Source organism: Pyxicephalus adspersus, chromosome 4, assembly GCF_032062135.1.
Source record: "Pyxicephalus adspersus chromosome 4, UCB_Pads_2.0, whole genome shotgun sequence".
NCBI lineage: Eukaryota > Metazoa > Chordata > Amphibia > Anura > Pyxicephalidae > Pyxicephalus > Pyxicephalus adspersus.
Window position 1 is genome coordinate 96,297,700 of NC_092861.1, and position 18,721 is coordinate 96,316,420.

The 18,721-nt window shown below is 39.2% G+C and overlaps 1 protein-coding gene across 9 annotated transcripts in view; it reads left to right on the forward strand.

The window, feature by feature from the left end:
- QKI (QKI, KH domain containing RNA binding) overlaps positions 1 to 18,721 on the forward strand; it is a 126,406-nt gene that overhangs the window by 75,376 nt on the left and 32,309 nt on the right. For all 9 annotated transcript variants that reach the window (XR_011920395.1, XR_011920397.1, XR_011920396.1 and 6 more), the window contains one exon: positions 10,312 to 10,455. Coding sequence is in view for 6 of the 9 variants with exons in the window: in XM_072409064.1 (XP_072265165.1) it covers positions 10,312 to 10,455 (144 nt within the window). In the remaining 3 variants the exon portion in view is untranslated. The remainder of the gene's footprint in view (positions 1 to 10,311; positions 10,456 to 18,721) is intronic.

Here is an 18,721-nt window from a genome sequence, read left to right on the forward strand (position 1 = left end):
TATATATATATATATATATATATATATATATATATATACTACATGCTTTAAATATGCATTTATCAGTGTACAAAGTTAACATTTTTTTCCCTGTTGTGTAGTTTTCCTTTCCTACCTGGTCAATAAATTACACCGTGATGGCTATATAATGTGTTTGCAAACTTTCTTTATTTTCTTGGTTGTTCTTCGCTACACAGCTTCCTCAGTATGAACTCTTGCTATTAGAAACACAGTAGGAGCAAAAGTCTTTGCTGATTTCCCTGGCTATAAATGCACAATTAAAACTGTGTATCAGCAGGGGTTTGGACAATCAGTGTGTTCTGGCGCAGGGTGTTACAGAAATGCTGCTGCTGTTCAAACTAATAATTAGTGTGTCATTTGAAACATGTTCACAGTGCTTCTATGCTTGTAAATAAACCATATGGAGGAATGCATAATATACAGTGATGGAAGTAAGTATTTGATCCCCTGCTGATTTTGTACGTTTGCCCCGACAAAGAAATGACCACCCTATATTTGTAATGTGAGGTTTATTGTTGGTGTGAGTGCTTGATGTTCATTGTAATGAGTGAAATAAGTATTTGATCCCCTATCAACCAATCTGGAGACTGGCTAAGCCACTCCAGGACCTTTGTTTGCTTTTCTTGAGCCACTGCTTTGTTGCCCTAGCCGTGTGTTTTGGGTCATTGTCATGCTGGAATACCCATCCACAACCCATTTTCAATGCCCTGGCTGAGGGAAGGAGGTGCTCACTCAGTATTTGACAGTACATGGCCCCGTCCATTGTCCCTTCGGTGCGGTGAATGTGTCCTGCCCCCTTAGCAGAAAAACACCCCCAAACCATAATGTGTCCACCTCCATGTTTGACGTGGGGATGGTGTTTTTGGGGTCATAGGTAGCATTCCTCCTCCTCCAAACACAACATTGTCATGCTGGAATACTCATCTACGACCAATTTGCAATGCCCTGCAGTTGAGTTGATGCCAAAAAGCACAATTTTGGTCTCATCTGACCACAACACTTTCACCCAGTTCTCCTCTGGATCATTCAGATGTTCAGTAGCAAACTGCAGACGGGGCTTGTACATGTGCTTTCTTGAGCAGGGGGACCACCTTGCAAGCTTTGGAAGATTTCAGGCCTTCACGGCGCAGTGTGATATCAATTGTTTTCTTGGCGACTATGGTCTCAGCTGCCCTGAGATCATAGAGGTAGATTGACAGTTATTTTGTGTTTCTTCCATTTGCGGATTATCACGCCAACTGTTGTCACCTTCTTACAAAACTTCTTGGCGATAGTCTTGTAGCCAAGTCCAGTCTTGTGTAGGTCTAAAATCTTGTCCCTGACATCCTAAAGCTGTGTACACACTTGCAATTTTTGTTGTTGGAAAGGATCTTTCACGATCCTTTCCAACGACAAGGGGCTGCAAGATGCATGAACGATGCTGTACATACAGCACCGTTCATGCTCTATGGAGAGGGGAGGGGGGAGAGCGACGGAGCGGCACCCTGCTGCGTGCTCGCCCCTTCCCTTTCATTAGGATCGGCTGTCGTCCATCGTCCGTGGATCCGGCAGGTCGGTCGTCCGGACGATGGACGACACCGACTGTACACACGGCAGATTTTCGCCCAATAATTGGCCGATGCCGATTATCGGGCAATAAAAATCTGCCGTGTGTACGTAGCTTTAGACACCTCTTTGGTCTTGGTCATGGTGGCTAGTTTGGAATCTGATTGATTGCTTCAGGGGACAGGTGTCTGTAACAAGCTTGGATTAGGAGCACTCCCTTACAGAGGGTGCTCTTAATTGCAGCTCGTTACCTGCATACAGTGAAGACACCTGGGAGCCCGAAATCTTATTGCTTATTAGGGGATCAAATACTTATTTAACTCATTACAATGCACACCATGCTCTGACATTTGAGCACTGGGTTTTTGAGGGTTCTTTTGTTGTTCTGTCTCTCACAGCTACAATAAACCTACCATTAGAATTATAGACTGGTCATTTTATTGTTAGAGGGCAAACATACAAAATCAGCAGTGGGTCAAATACTATTTTTCCTCACTGTAGAAAAAAAGCAACCAGGACATGGCCTTTTTATAGACTGTATTGACCAGTGTAAGAACTTCTTGTGACAGTAATAAAAATTGTGTAAATTACATATATGAACATGTTTTTCTGCCTTAAACCCATCATGTCAGGCAATAAATGAGCCACATTTTCAGTTTCATATTTCCTCTTCTATGATTAATGGTCCCCTGTGCTGGACACACTGCACTGGAAGTCAATTAGAGCGCTTTGCTCTCTTCTAAACTCGCATTAATTAGGTTAATAATTCAACAATATTCCCTTATGTGCCAAGAATTACCTGCAAGTGATAATTGTATTTGCTTCTGTCATTGAATTATGTTGGGAATTTGCCAGGAATCTTTGTCTGAGCCATGAAGCCTTTTGTTTGAAACTCAATTTAAAAAGTGCAAATAAAACATCAACTGACCGAGGCTTCCAGTGATGTCTGGAAGAACTTTAAACACAACTTTCTTAGGTATTTATAGGTTTTAGCTATTCTGTATCACTTGGCACATAAATATGAATGTTTTATGTAAACATTCAAAATGTGCAGCCTTCAGTATGTAATGTATTTTATGTGTACTATGTTTTACATGTGAGCAGTTTCTGGCATACAGTGAGGGAAAGAAGTATTTTATCCCCTGCTGATGTTGTACGTTTGCCCTCTGGCAAAGAAATGACCAGTCTATAATTGTAATGGTAGGTTTATTGTAGCTGTGAGAGACAGAACAACAAAAGAACCCTCGAAAACCCAGTGCTCAAATGTCGGAGCTTGATGTGCATTGTAATGAGTGAAATAAGTATTTGATCCCCTATCAACCAGCAAGATCTCAGGCTCGCAGGTATCTTCACTGTATGCCGGTAACGAGCTGCGATTAGGAGCACCCCTCTGTAAAGCTGCGTACACACTTCCAATTTTTATCGTTCAAAATGAACGACGAACGATCGATTGGGCAAAAATTGTTTGTAAAAAAAGTAACCAACGACGCCGACGAACGGGGAAAGTCGTTGGAAATGAACGACCGGACTGGCGGATCGGATTGGACGACGATCGTTGACCATCGTTCGTGTGTACGATCGTTCATTGATCGTCCATGGTCGACTTGGACGACGGATTGGACGACGATCGTTGACCATCGTTCGTGTGTACGATCGTTCATTGATCGTCCATGGTCTGAGCATGCGTGATGAACGAACGTTCGCTCACTTCCTGTGGTGCACGTCACTTCCTGTATCGTTCAAACGATCGCATCTATTGTGTGTACAATATCTACGAACGATCGTGTCGTTATCTGTATGTACAGGATCGTTGCTATATGATCGTTCGCAGTTATCGTGCAGGATCGTTCGTTTACCAACGATAATAATTGGAAGTGTGTACGTAGCTTAAGGGAGTGCTCCTAATCAAAGCTTTTTACAGTACCTGTATAATAGACACTCACCCACAGAAGCAATCAATCATCAGATCCAAACTAGCCACCATGGCCAAGACTAAAGAGCTGTGAATTTCTGTAATCTTGCAGAGCCCGCAAGGTCCCCCTGCTCAAGATAGTACATGTACAGGCCCGCCTGCAGTTTGCCAATGAACATCTGAATGATCCAGAGGAGAATTGGGTGAAAGTGTTGTGGTCAGATGAGACCAAAATTGAGCTCTTTGGCATCAACTCAACTCCAGGGCATTGAAAATTGGTCGTAGATGAGTATTCCAGCATGACAATGACCCAAAACACAGGGCCAAGGCAACAAAGGCGTGGCTCAAGAAGAAGCCCATGAAGGTCCTGGAGTGACCTAGCCAGTCTCCAGACCTTAATCCCATAGAAAATCTGTGGAGGGAGCTGAAGGTTCGAGTTGCCAAACATCAGCCTCGAAACCTTACTGACTTGGAGAGGATCTGCAAAGAGGAGTGGGGACAAAATCCCTCCTGAGATGTGTGCAAATCTGATGGCCAACTACAAGAAACGTCTGACCTCTGTGATTGCCAACAAGGGGTTTGGCACCAAGTACTAAAGTGATCTTTTGTGAAGGGATTAAATACTTTTTACTCAATACAATGCACATCAAGCTCTGACTTTTGAGCACTGGGTTTTAGTGGATTCTTTTGGTATTCTGTCTCTCACAGCTTCAATAAACCTACCATTACAATTATAGACCGGTCATTTCTTTGTCAGAGGGCAAACGTACAAAATAAGCAGGGGATCAAATACTTCTTTCCCTTACTGTGTGCTTGCTTAATGTTCCTGCAACCTAGTGAATGTGTATTTTCTGTAACCAGACCCCATGCAGTGAGATTTTTGCACATTGCAGTAACATTTCTCCAGGCTTGAATGTGTAATACGGCCACATATGTCTGTAAATTTGGTCATTTTATAGGCTAAGCATCATTTTAACTGCAATTTTTTTCTTTTTTTTCTTTTTTTTTTTTTTTTTTTTTTTTTTACTACTAGCATTACCTAGGGGTCACATTATTGAAATCCAGGCCTGACATGCGCTTCTAGTTTACTCCATGCAAGTTCTGAAAAATCTTATTCATAATGTGGTTGTATTTTTAAAGGTTGTGTTTCTAAATACATGTGTAATAAAGTTGTTTTCCTGTAAATCTGATTGTTTTAAAACAAATTTATATAATAAAAAGTTGACTTTAAATATGATGCAGAATAGGATATGCTATATCGTGGACATGCGAGCAAGAAAACCTTTAATGAGAGAATAAGCAGACCACAATTGTGACCTACCCTAATATAAAATGCTGGTTGCTGATCATTTGACCTAAACACTTTCATTGGCTGACCTGAAACAAGTATGCCGACCAGAACGTGTTCCTGGTGATCAATGCCCCGTACAGACGTGTAATAACAGCCACCGGAAACTATTTTTCGTGATTGTTTCAAGTAGAATGAAAGAGTGCTTTACAGACCACACTGTCCTGTTCTAGGAGACCATCCTCCCCTTTACAAAAAGAACAGCAATCATTACTAATGGTCATTTAGACAACTGGCAAGATAACTCACTAAACATTGTTGGGAGACAATCGTATAAATTCTAGATTCAAAGTTATACAGTAGGTTAGGTTGAAGGTTGAAAAAAGACATAAATCCATCAAGTTCAACCACTAGGGTAATAAACATATCCCAGATATAAAACCCTATAAGACATAGTTGGTCCAGAGGAAGGCAAAAAAAAAAAAAAAACCCTGACAAAATTTGCTTCAACCGGGGAAAAACATTCCTTCCTGATTCCCTGAGGCAATCGGATGTTCCCTGGATCAACAGTCTGTTATCTTTACTTTAAATCCTTAATACTCAGTAATAATCTGTGCTTCTAGAAAAGTATGCAGATTTTTCTTAAAGCACTCTATAGTAGTTGCTGAAACAACTTCCTGAGTGAGGCGATTCCACATTTTCAGACCTTACAGTGAAGAATCCCTTCCTTATCCGGCGTTTAAACTTCTTTTCCTCCAGACGCAAAGAGTGCCCTCTTGTTCTTTGTAATGATCTCAAAGTGAATAAATGGGAAGAGAGTTCTCTATATCGACCATTTATATGTTTATAGGGCCCGATCAATATCCCCCTCAATGTCTCTTCTCAAGGGAGAATAGATTATGTTCAGCTAATCTCTCCTCATAGCTGAGCTCCTCCATTCTTTTTATTAGTTTAGTTGCTCCTCTTTTCACTCTCTCAAATTCCACAATGTCCTTTCTGTGAACTGGTGCCCAAAACTGGACTGCATATTGCAGATGTGGTCTGACCAATGCTTTGTATAGGGGCAGGAGTGTGTCTCCATCTCTGCAGTCTATTCCTCTTTTAATACAAGAAATTATTTTACTAGCTTTAGATATTGCAGCTTAGCATTGCGTGCTCTTATTATGTCTATGATATGCCAGAACCCCGAGATCCTTTTCCATTTCTGACTCCCCCAAATGAATTCCCCATTGACAGAATGAAGCAAGCATGTTGTTTGCCCAACAAGTGCATAGCTTTACATTTGTCTATATTAACCTCCCTAGCCGTCTAATTCCCTCCAAATTTCCATGCAAAAATGTTTTTTCAGCTTATTAAGCTATAATTGTTAGGCGTAACCCACCGATATTTAATACATTTACCAAATTTATTAAACTTTAACAAAACAAAAATCTTTTAAAAAAATGTAATATAGTTATAGTAATTACAGTAGTGTGTGTGTGTATGTATATACACAGTGTTCTCCCCAGAAATTTTTTTCAGCCGGGTGGTAGGAAGCTGTAGCCGGGTGGTAAAAAAAGGGGTGTGGCAAAACACGATAAATTTAGTGCTCCCAGTTGTTTATGCCATGGGTATCCAGTAACCTCTTATTGTTTCAGTGTTCTACCTTCTCCCAATTATTTGGTACAACTTTGTAATGCCTGCCCCGTTAGTATATCTAATTTTTCTATTCTATGTATTTTGCCACAACTGTCCTATGCCATGTATTGTGACCCAACTTACTAGTGTTCTAAGTTTTAAGAGTGGAATCCTTTGTAGTAGTGTAATAGTATAATGAATGTGGTGTAACAAGTTAGGCTTAGCTCATTTTAGCAGCAAAATCATTTACCCCTTCTGACTGACTTCTGGCAACTGCTAGGCACCTAGGATTGGTAACAGGCCGTAAGTGCTGGGCACCTAGGATTGGTAACAGGCGGTAAATTCTAGGCACCTAGGATTGGTAACAGGCCTTAAGTGCTGGGCTTTTTCAGAGCTAGAAGTTTTTTAAGCAACAGTGGTTCCAGGCATGAGGAATGGACAAATGTAACCTTACTGCCAGTGTGAATTCAGCCTAACTTCAGATGTGCTCCTGTGTCTATATTTAGTTAAAATGAACTTTTGCGAAAACATTTTTTTTTTCACTTGATTCTTTTACAAAATTATCCCAGCAGGCCCATGCTGGCCCAGCTTCCACCTTTTCTCACTTGCTCACTTGTACATGCAGTGCTGCCTTGCACTGCGCATGCATGAGATTGAACACTTTTTTTTTTTTTTACATTATAAGAAAGCCTCTGAAGGTACTTGCACACAAGGGGCAGTGCAAAACCTCTTGGGATATGTGACAAATATCCCACGAGGCTGCGGATTTCCCCTTCGGTCTTTACTGAAATGGAAGTGAAGACTGAAGGGGAGAGGTCCTCTCCACAAAAGTGTAAAAACAAAAAACGCACATTTTTCCATTACATAACAGAGAAAGTGACTCTTTAATGTAATTTTAAAAATGTGGCAATGCTTTTAATAGCATCATGCATGTGATATCAGATGGGGACAAGACAGCCAGTGATCCCCTCTCATCACTGCCCATATTCTATATAAAAAACAGTTTGGCGTTTATCCGCAGTGTGTAATGTCATCGGCAGCGCAGTTTGAAAGCTGTGTGTGTGTGTAAAAGCTGCTTGTCATATTCTGCAGCCTAACAACTCACTGTGTTCAAACCTTCATATCTCCTAAACCGTTCGTTGTAATAACTTGAACTTTTTAAGGTACACGTGGAGGCATAGGAAACTGAAACTGTAGGTGCAAGTGGGGGAAACTTGTGGCTAAAGCTTTTTAAAATGTAATTACTATGGCATTATGAGAACATAAATCTCTACCTAGCAAAATGTGCTGCCTGCTCTGTTACACATATCTGTCTGCATCTTACCTCAAACCCCAGTTTCTCCAGAATTAGGAGGTGCAGGGAAACAAAAATATAGGTGGAAGTGGGAGATGTGTGGCGATCACCTTTCATCACCATGGCATCATTACAATATTAAAAAAAAAAAAAAAAAAAAAACTGTCCATCAAAATGCACTTCCTTGTTACACATGACTGTAACCTTCCTGTACCTCAACCTCAATAAAATTTAGTGGGCAGAGTTCATTTTTTAATGATGCCATAATGATGAAGTTTTAGGGGATGTTAGTCACAGATGTTCCCCACTTGTACCTATATTTTTGGTCTCTTACACCTCCCCATTCCCCAATTGAAGTTCAGAATGTTAGATAAGTGGACAGGAATGTGTAACAGGGCAGGGAAGCCCATTATGATGGGCAGAGTGTTTTATGTTCCAATGATGCTGTAGTAATGAGATTGTAAGGGGAGAATGTGCCCGCCACTTGCACCTAAATTTTCAGTTTTGTACCCCCACTCCCAGAAATTGGTGTACAAAGTAGAGAAGCAGGCAGTGGTTTCTATAGGTATAGATTTGTGACAGGTAGGTATATATTTTGGGGCCCCACCCCAATGCTCCTTGCTATGTTAGTGGCTCCGGGGTCCCCAATTTGCACTTTCAATTTGGGACTCCTAGTTGCACTTTCCTCTGAAACAGGAACCCCAAAGTTCAATTTTCATAACTTTTTATATTTGTGATCCCCCATATCTTGAAATTCTTTAAAGATGTGGGGGCTGAAATTGTAATTAGTATCTATGAGGGTCCCCTGTACACCCTGAAAATGACAGGTCATTGTGACATACAGTTTAGGAGATATGGAGGTTTGTACACACAGAGCTGTGAGGATTCAGAATTCACACGCAGAGCTAGAGGTGGATACATTTCACAGGCAGATTTTTTTTTAAACAGAAATCCGAGCTCATGCTATGAGATGGGGGCGGGGCTGCCTGTGTCTCTGTCACATGAAGGCTGAACTGTGTGCTCACCTCTCATCGGCAGCAGCAATCCTCTGAACGGATAACACAGAGCAGCCTCACTGAGATCCGTGCACAGGATGAGAGCTGCCGAGGGGAGGTGGGCGGGGTATTTAAAGCAGCCGGGCGTAGCAACTGGCTAAAACCCTCTGGGGAGAACTGTGTGTGTGTGTGTGTGTGTGTGTGTGTGTGTATAAATATGTATATAAATTATTCATATATATTATATGAATATTGCTTTGTATTGGATAAAATACAGCTATTTTGTATTGAATCCAATACAAAATTATTTAAATATCCCGCTGATCTTCCCGCCCACACCGATGCATCCTTGGCTTCACCATGTAACCCCAGAGATCCTCGCTGCAATCGCCAGCTGGAGATCGAGGAGGTAGGAAGTGTCCCCAGAACCTGCAGGTACCAGCAGAATGCTGGGGGACAGCGACGGAACAAGGTAAGTGGGTTTTTTTCCCCATTAAAACTGTGATGTGGGAAAACTTTTTTTTTTTTGCCTGGAAAATCCACCTTGAGTCACACTTGGGAATACCGCTAGGGGGGTTAAATGTCATTTGCCACTTGGCTGCCCAATCAAACAGTACATCCAGGTCTGCTTGTAGATTTTAAACATCCTGTATGGACTTCATACTAAATTCATTATATATTTTGGTGTCATCTGCAAACACAGAAATGGTACTTTTATCTATTATCTATCTATTTACAGATTGACTTTTCTAAACCTATTGACCCTAACTTTTATTTTAACCGTTTGTGGGTTACGATGTCAAATGCTTTAGCAAAGTCCAAGTACACTATATCAACTGCTATTCCACTGTCTACCTGTTTACTTCCTCATAAAAAGAGAGTACATTCGTTGACAACTTGGTCTTTCTTGAAGCCATGCTGACTATCACTTATAATATTTTCTAGCAGAAACTCCTCTATGTGTTTCTTTATCAAACTCTCTAGGACTTTTCCAACTATGGACGTTAAACTAATCGCTCTGTAGTTACCTGGTAATGACTTTGCTCCCTTTTTGAAGATAGGTACCACATTGGCCTTATGCTGGTACCATACCAGTGGCTAAAGAGTCTCTAAAAATGAGAAATAATGGCTTTGAAATACCTGAGCTCAACTTTGTGACAGGTGGGAATCCGATGGATTACATCCACGTGTCCTCAATCACAAACGTTCATCTCAGGTACTAAAGTTAAGTGTCTGCTTTGGTTTGTTTTCCAAATATTGTGGCTATAGATTAAGGAGCCCAAATGATGGACATAAAGTAGCTAGGATACCTATAAACTATATATTACTTGGGTATGCAAAACTACTTTTATCAAAGATTAATTGTTGCGGACATAAGTCTGTGCTTTAAAGGTAGTATGAAAACACCAACAGATACCTTTAGTCTGAATTCATCTTTGTATTTTATTTATTTGTAGATTACTGGTTGTTCAAAGGTTCTTTACTTTTTGCACCTATTCCAAAGTTGACACTTAACAATTTGCATCATGTTCTAAACAGTGCACAGAAGTTTGTGGTCAAATTGAGTCTTGACAGCTATAACTGTAAATATGCATGAATTGTCTAAACCCAGTTATCTTTGTTTATTTTTTTCTTTTAGGAAGAACAGAATAGGGGAAAGCCAAACTGGGAACACCTGAATGAAGACTTGCATGTACTAATCACAGTGGAAGATGCCCAAAACAGAGCAGAAATTAAGTTAAGAAGAGCAGTTGAAGAAGTGAAAAAGTTACTGGTTCCAGCAGTAAGTACAAAACATATCTTCAATATTTAGCATGGCTTTTTTTAATGATGGCTTGCAACTAGTTCTGGAAAATACAGCTATCAAATTTTACCTTTCTATGATTCTCATTTGTTTGTTACTCTAGGTTTGATTTGTCTGAATTTGATTTAGTTGTGTAGTATTTGTGTATTACAGTGAGCTAACTGAACCCAGTGGGTTTGATGTATATAAGGAAAACACACTTAAGAATGTTGTAAATCCTAACTTTGGAAAACGCATGTTCACTTTGAAGTGGGCACATAAGGAATACAGCTTTACCTATTTACTATGCTATGGAATAACTTAATTTGACAGAACTCCAATATAGGTAGAAAAAAAGAGCTTCTTATATGGTGTTGCAGGTGTTTTTTGCATACGATTTTTTTTTCAGAATGGCAAAATCTTCACCTTTCTTTGCACAGCTCTGTAGTGTGTGGATCTGCAATATGCTGGACCTGCTGTGTTTTTTTCCTCTGCCCTGTTGTCTTTACAGGTTGCGTTCATCATAGTGATGATGTTACTGCTACTTTAATAGGATAATAACGGGGGTTCTAAAGCCATTTGGAGCTCACAAATTGGCTTTACAACCTTTGTGGCTATTGCAAAAATATGTAAATACATGTTTGTTTTTTTTTTGCTCTGATTTTATATTTAACATTAATAATGTAATGATGAAGTTATCAGTTGTTTTTTTTTTTTTTTTTTTTTTTTTACATATTTTTTACTCTCTTTAAATATTGAGCCGGCTGTTTTATATTGGATCTCCTTTCCTCTGTTTCACAAATGTTGTTTTTGCATTTATTCTCTTGGTTCCTGTACAAAAAGCGAAATGTAATCCTCCTGTTTTGCTTTAATGTAACCTATCATTGAAAGACATGTAAGCTACTAAGGCTGACCTTGTAAAACAAAGAAAAAAAATTCAGCTTGCCTGATAAGTGTTCTATTTTATGCCTTCATTACATTCTGAATCCCTGACCCAGAAAGATATCCATCTCAGTTTAGCTATGTTACTCAATTTGTCATAGGATTCTCCATGCTTGTTTTAAGTGAGTGTCTTAAACTACTGAAAACAAAAGATTGGCTTTAAATCCAGGAAATTAGCTTATTTGCAAATCAGGCAGTTTACAACTTTTCAGTGATGGGGTCCCTATTAAATCCAAAGGTTTTGTGTGTTTTGCAACTAAACAATTTTTAAAGTCAGGTTTTATTGATTGTCCATTCAGTATGTCTGTGTGATATTGTTCTCTGCTGCAGCCTTTTGCAAAATAAAGACCCTTTAAACAGCACTGTGAAGGATAGTGTGTAAATTCCGATGGGCCTAAAGCAAACCATTAAAGTAATGCTACATTTTTGAAGCAGCATGTTCAGGCTCCGTGGATATATATATCAACAGGAGCTTAAGGTGATATTTTTTCCTACAGTGTGGTGTAAAATGTCTGATGGTCTTCAGGCCTATCAACCAATTCTGTGTAATGTTTATGTAAGCAATTCTGTCTTCTAAAACTTTATAAGTTGGTACTATCAATTAACTGGTGTTCTTAAGAGAATTATCTTTTTCTCCTCTTCTGGTTAGGTGTACTTTATCTTTGGCTAATTATTAACAAGAACCACCACAGTATTAAACCGGACCTTTTTTTTTTTTTTTTTTTTTGGTGTGTGGGAGTTAAAACCCTTTTAAGAAAAAAGGAAAGGCCCTACCCTTCAGCCATTACCCCTAAAGATAAAAAACAGAATTACCCCTAGAGATAAAAACAGAATGGGAGCACAGAGCCATCTGGGGTATCCAGATGGACATATGTGTGTCCATCTGGACACATATATACATATGTGTGACATATGTATATATGTCACACATCCCAGGAGGCTACTTATCCATGCCATGCCCAAGAGTCTCTTCTTCATTAGGAAAAAGATTGCTGATCTCAGGCATATGCAGCACCCAATCCAGGGGAATCAACGAATCTATAAAAGCATATAAAGTTAGTTTTTTTTTTTTATATATATATATATATATATATATATATATATATATATATATATATATATATATATTACTACCACTGATTTGCAGAGATCATACATTGAGATTTCAGATTAGTAAAAGTCAGATTTCAAAATTTAGTAAAAATAAAGGTACAATCACAGCCTTAGAATACATGGATTGGTTTTAGGTGTTCATATATTCTCACCCTTACAATATGAATTTATTTGCAGTTTATGCATGAATATATAACATAATTAAATAGTATTGGATCATATGAGAGGTGCTAATATGAAGAGAAGAACAATGTTATGAATGGAAACATGTTGTGTCTAATGGTTGAGCTAACAAGATTACTACTGTACTCTAATTTTTTTTTTTTTTCATGTATTCATGTTTTGCTGTTAAGTGGTATTTTTGAGATCTCTAACTTTAAAACCGTAATAACAAGTATCAGTAAAACAGTATCCACCTCTATAAGTAAAGTATTTAGTCATTTCAAATGACACACATTTTTATTCAGACATATATTCAATCTCACAGTTTCTAATGCTATGCTTTGTCCGTAAGCTGAAGACGATGACATGTGCTAAATTGTTTTTTCTTTTCAGCTTTTCCTTTCCAGTGTGTGAAAAAGAAAAAGAAATTGCCTTTCTATCTCGGCAATATAGACATGACACTGGGGTATTTCTCCAATAGCAGAAATGTGAAATTAGAGCTCACACACCTACAGATTAATGTATCAACACAACCAGATTGAGCTACTTCTTTGTGAGGCAGACAGTCATCTTTGAAGAGATTTAGGCTACAAAACTATCAAGTATAATAGCATAGCACTTCCAGTTAACTATTTAGAGAACTTGGCATGATATTTTCATTATCAAGTTTGAATGTGTTTCATCTTTCCATTCTCAGCATAGTGTTTAATCCTTACATGCGATGGTTAGAACAACTCTCTATAAAGTAAATGATACTATACAAAGTAATGCAAAGGCTGTAGAATAGGTACCTAAAGCTGTACCTCCAAATTCACAACAACCTCATGGTTTCCACTGTAATGTACTGCTGGGAAGTGTAGTCTGGTCTGGTATCTATTCTTCTAATTGTCATTTGGTCATACTTGATTGACCCTGTCACCAGCTGAGGTCATGTGATGGTAAAATGGCTGTTTTAAAAATAGTAAACGGCACATTCAGCCCACGAGATGGGTGTTTTTTCTGTGGTTTGTATCTATGCTGTTGGTGTTTATTTATCAATGTGATTGCTGTTATAATTTGCCATATTGCTTTTTGGCTAAGATAGTGAAGAATTTGCCATGGTAAATTTCATTTTAGTTAGCCTTCTTTTCTGCATATATATACCAATAATTTTAGACGTTTGAACCTCCCTGTATCTCACAGTTAAATGCTACGTGCCTGAGCGTCCATTTACAATACCCACCGTTTGATGAGTTTTCTTAGTCCAGTGAACGTTTCCAGAGTTCTCCCCAGAAAGTTTTTTCAGCCGGGTGGTAGGAAGCTGTAGCCGGGTGGTAAAAAAGGGGGTGTGGCAAAACACGGCAAATTTAGTGCTCCCAGTTGTTTATGCCACGGGTATCCTGTAACCTCTTATTGTTTGTGTTCTACCTTCTCCTAACTTTATAGTAGTGTAATAGTATAATGAATGTGGTGTAACAAGTTAGGCTTTGCTCATATTAGCAGCAAGTGAAGACTGAAGGGGAGAGGTCCTCTCCACAAAAGTGTAAAAACCAAAAACGCACATTTTTCCATTACATAACAGAGAAAGTAGTCAGTCTTTGATGTAATGTTAAAAATGTGGCGATGCTTTATTAGCATCATGCATGTGATATCAAATGGGGATCCCCTCTCATCACTGCCCATATTCTATATAAAAACACTGTCTGTGAAGTTTATCCGACAGTGTAATGTCATCGGCAGCACAGTGTGATGGCTATGTGAGTGTAAAAGCTGCTTGTCATATTCTACAGCCTAACAACTCGCTGTGTTCTCGCTGTGTTCAAACCTTCATATCTCCTAAACCGTTGGTTGTATTAACTTGAAAATTTTAAGGTACTTGTGGAAGCATAGGAAACTGAAACTGTAGGTGCAAGTGGAGGACACTTGTGGCCTTTAAAATGTAATTAGTATGGCATTATGAGAACATAAATCTCTACCTAGCAAAGTTTGCTGCCTGCTCTGTTACACATATCTGTCTGCATCTTTATTCCTGTCTATTGACTTTTATTATGGGATATTTTTTTATGACATAGGCTTAGGGTTCTAATATCACATCTTGTTGTAATAATCAGCTGTTTATCAGCTGTCCCTATAAAAAAAAAATTAAACGATCCATCCTTGGATCCACAGTAAATAGTCATTACAGAGGTAAACTACCATGTAAAATGTTTTTTGTCCTCTAGAGATACTGATAGTCTGGGAATAAGAAATAATTAAAAAAAAATAAATGACTTTGGCATCTCTACTGAATTCTGATTTGCTTATCTTGATCCCTTCCTCTTATGTTAAAAGGTGATTAGCAGCTGAACGCCTTTCAGCTTTCTGTTTACTCTTTAGCTAAAACATGATTTTCTTTCTAGGAGAATTGCAGCTAAAGTAGCAGCTCGAATGTTTAGGCATATTGTGTGGCTGCCAGCAAGTTATATAATATACGTGGGAGGGAAAGCATGTTTTCACTGTTGGACTTTTCTACATTTAGACTGTTCAGATCACTTTACTGGATTACATTAAATGTAAAGGGTCATCTCATATCATTATTCATTACACTCAATAACATAATTTGACATACTTAAACTGACCTCACTATGTGAAAATGTTCTGATTTCAGCTTCCTTATATATTAGGCTGTCGCTATTCTTTTTTTTTTCGTTTGCTCTATTTGATAATTATCTGTGAACACTGCCTTGGTGCTGCTAAAGTTTGTTTTGCAATTCTGTGTTATATACAGGTTGAATGTTGTGACATAACCATCGCAGCGTTTGCTGGTTTTAGCCAGCTGCTCAGCCCGGCTGCCGTACCTCCCCCGCCCACCTCTCGGCAGCTCTTAATTCTCTGAACTGATCTCAGTGAGGCTGCTCTGTGCTCTGCTGTCATCTATTCAGAGGAATGATGCTGCTGATGACACGTGGGTGGGTGAACTGGGCAACACAGTTCAGCCTTAATGGGAGTGAGACACAAGCAGCCTCGCCCCCTTCTGATAGCACAAGCTGGGGTTTTTATTTTTTTTTAAAAAGAAAAAAGCTGTCTCTAAAATGTATCTGCCCGATTGGGCGTGTTTAATGAAGTAATTGGTAGTGCTGTGAGAGCTGTGTGTAACAGTATGTCATTCTGCAGCCTCACAGCTCTGTGTACAAACTTCCATATCTCCTAAATCGTATGTCGCAATGACTTGAAATTTTCAGGGTGCACAGGGGACCCTCATAGATACTAGTTACAGCCCCCCAGCTTTAAAGAATTTTAGGATATGGGGGTCACAAATGTAAAAAGGTATCAACATTTAAATTTGGGGTTGCGGTTTCAAAGGAAAGTGGAACTAGGAGTCCTAAATTAAAAATACAAATTGGGCACCAACATAGCTAGGAGCTCTGGGGTGCTTCTCTTCTTCGAACTCCAATTTCTCTGAGGTGGGGGGTACAAAACTGGAATAGGTGCAAGTGGGGGATACCCCCTACAATTTCATTACTACAGCATGATTAGAACATAAAAAAATCAGCCCATCAAAATTGGCTTTCCTGCCCTGTTATACATATTCCTGTCCTCTTCTAACATTTTGAACTTCCATTTTCCTGGAATGGGGAGGTGTAAGAAACCAAAAATGTACGTACAAGTGGGGAACATCTGTGGTTAACATCCCCTAAAACCTCAACACTTTGGCATCATTAGAACATAAACTCTGCCCACTAAAATTTAATGGACTTCAGGTACTGGAAAGGTACAGTCATGTGTGGAAAGGAAGTGCATTTTGATGACAAGTTTTTCTTTTAATGTAATGATGCCATGGTGATGAAAGTTTGGGGGGTGATAGGGGAGGTGATTTGGGGAGGACCTCTCCCCTTCAGTCTTTACTTCCATTTCGGTAAAGACTGAAGGGGAAATCCGCAGCCTCCTGGGAAACGTGTCACATATCCCAAGAGGCTCTGGGCTGCTTTTTCTGCACATGCATCTTTGGAGGCTTTTTTATAATGTAAAAAGGAGGTAAAAAAAGTGTTCACTCTCATGCATGCACAGTGCAAGGCGGCACTGGTTGTAACAGTGAACATCAGAGAAAAGGAGGAAGCTAAGCCAGCGTAGCCCTGCTGGGTTCGTTTTGTTAAAAGAATCAAGTGGAAAAAAAAGTTTTCAAAAAAGTTCATTTCAACTAAATATAGCCTTAAGGGCACATTGGAAGTTAGGCTGAATTCACACTGGCAGTAAGGTTACATTTGATCATTCCTTATGCTATGAACCACTGCTGTTTCAAAAATTGCTAGGTCTGAAAAAGCCCAGCACTTACCCCCTGTTACCAATCCTAGATGCCTAGCAGTTGCCAGAAGTCACACAAGAGGGGTAAATGCTTTTTTCTGCTAATATGAACTAAGCCTTACTTGTTACACCACATTCATTATATTATGCTACTACAAGGGATTACACTCCTAAAACTTAACACTAGAAAGTTGGGTCACAATACATGGCATTGGACAGTTTTGGCAAAATACATAGAATGGAAAACTTGGATATACTAACGGGGCAGTGATTACAAAGTTGGAACAAAGTATAGGGAGAAGGTAGGACACTGAAACAATAAGAGGTTACTGGATACTCATTGCATAAACAACTGGAAGCACGTAATTTGCTGTGTTTTGCCACACCCCCTTTTTGAACACCCGGCTACAGCTTCCCACCACCTGGCTGAAAAAAATTTCTGGGGAGAACACTGCAATGCTTTGAAGAATTATGGTAGTTTAAAAGGCAAAGGAGGTCCATCTGCTATGTTTAAATATATATGTGGAATCCCCATAATTACCATTCATGGGGGGGGGGATTGGAAACATTACTAGTACATTACTTCAGTTTTTTGTTTTCAGTCCAACAGTCCTGGCAGTGACTGCCTGTTCTTGGTTCCAACACACATGAAGTTAATGATTTTCTCTTAAGAGTAAGAATTTAGATTTATTACAGACTTCCTGCTAACCTGCCTATTTCAGGTCAGTGATTAAACTAGGAAGTGAATCCTGGATCAGCACTATAGCCTGCACCTACAAGCAACACCTAAAGCTTAATTCTGCTAGCTGTTTTATGCCTATTATTGCGACTTGTTCCTAGGCAAGGTCACACTTCTGTTTAAATGATTTCCTAGTAGGGGTAAAAAACCATTAATGATTGACGCACACATCTTCCCCATCCGACACCTACAGTCTCAAAGTATGGGGTAATAGAAACTTTGTATGTCCGTGAACATGAAGTTTAACCATGAACATGAAGTTTAAATGTTGTGAAAGACTTTGGGGCCAGTTGCAAGGTGACTTGTTTTCTTCATTTGTTTAGCCTACCCAACTAAGGCTTAGTCTACACGGACTGTTTCCCCAGCATTTAACCTGAGGCTTTTAAAGCCCATGTTTGGAGTCCCCATGCATTTCAATAGGCTAATCCACACTAGGACCGTTGCCTTGAGGCACGTTTTTGAGCTTTATCTTAAACGTTGTACTCGCATCTATAGAACAGCAGCTTAATGTAAATTGCAGCTGGCCGGCCAGTACTATGGATTGCAGTAGCAGAGGGCCAGCTTGCAATTCATGTTAAGAATCCTTTTGGGGGCCAAAAAGGATGTGCTGGGTCAGATTTGGCCCACGGGTCAGAGTTTGACACCCCTAGACTATATACACACAAAAGATTTGTATGCAGGTATATTCTCTAATAACTCTTATTTTAGAGTTTGTCTAATATAAGAGCATTTTAACTAATCACCCTAGGTAAATAACCTAATAATTTACCCCTTCTCTGGCTGTATTTTAGTACAGTTACTTCTGATTCACAAGTGGTTACACTGGCTACTTTCCAAACAACCAATTAGAATCATACGGATTTGGCCCCTTTTGACAAGTACATGCTATAAAACAGTCAATCACTACTAGTTCTTCTTCCCTAAAGCATATCTAAGCCCATGAATCAAATGTAATTATAGTTTACTATTCTTTAGATGTGTTTTAAAATAATGGTAATTTTTAACTTTTCAGACTAATAACATTTCATCAAATACGTAAATAACTTGATT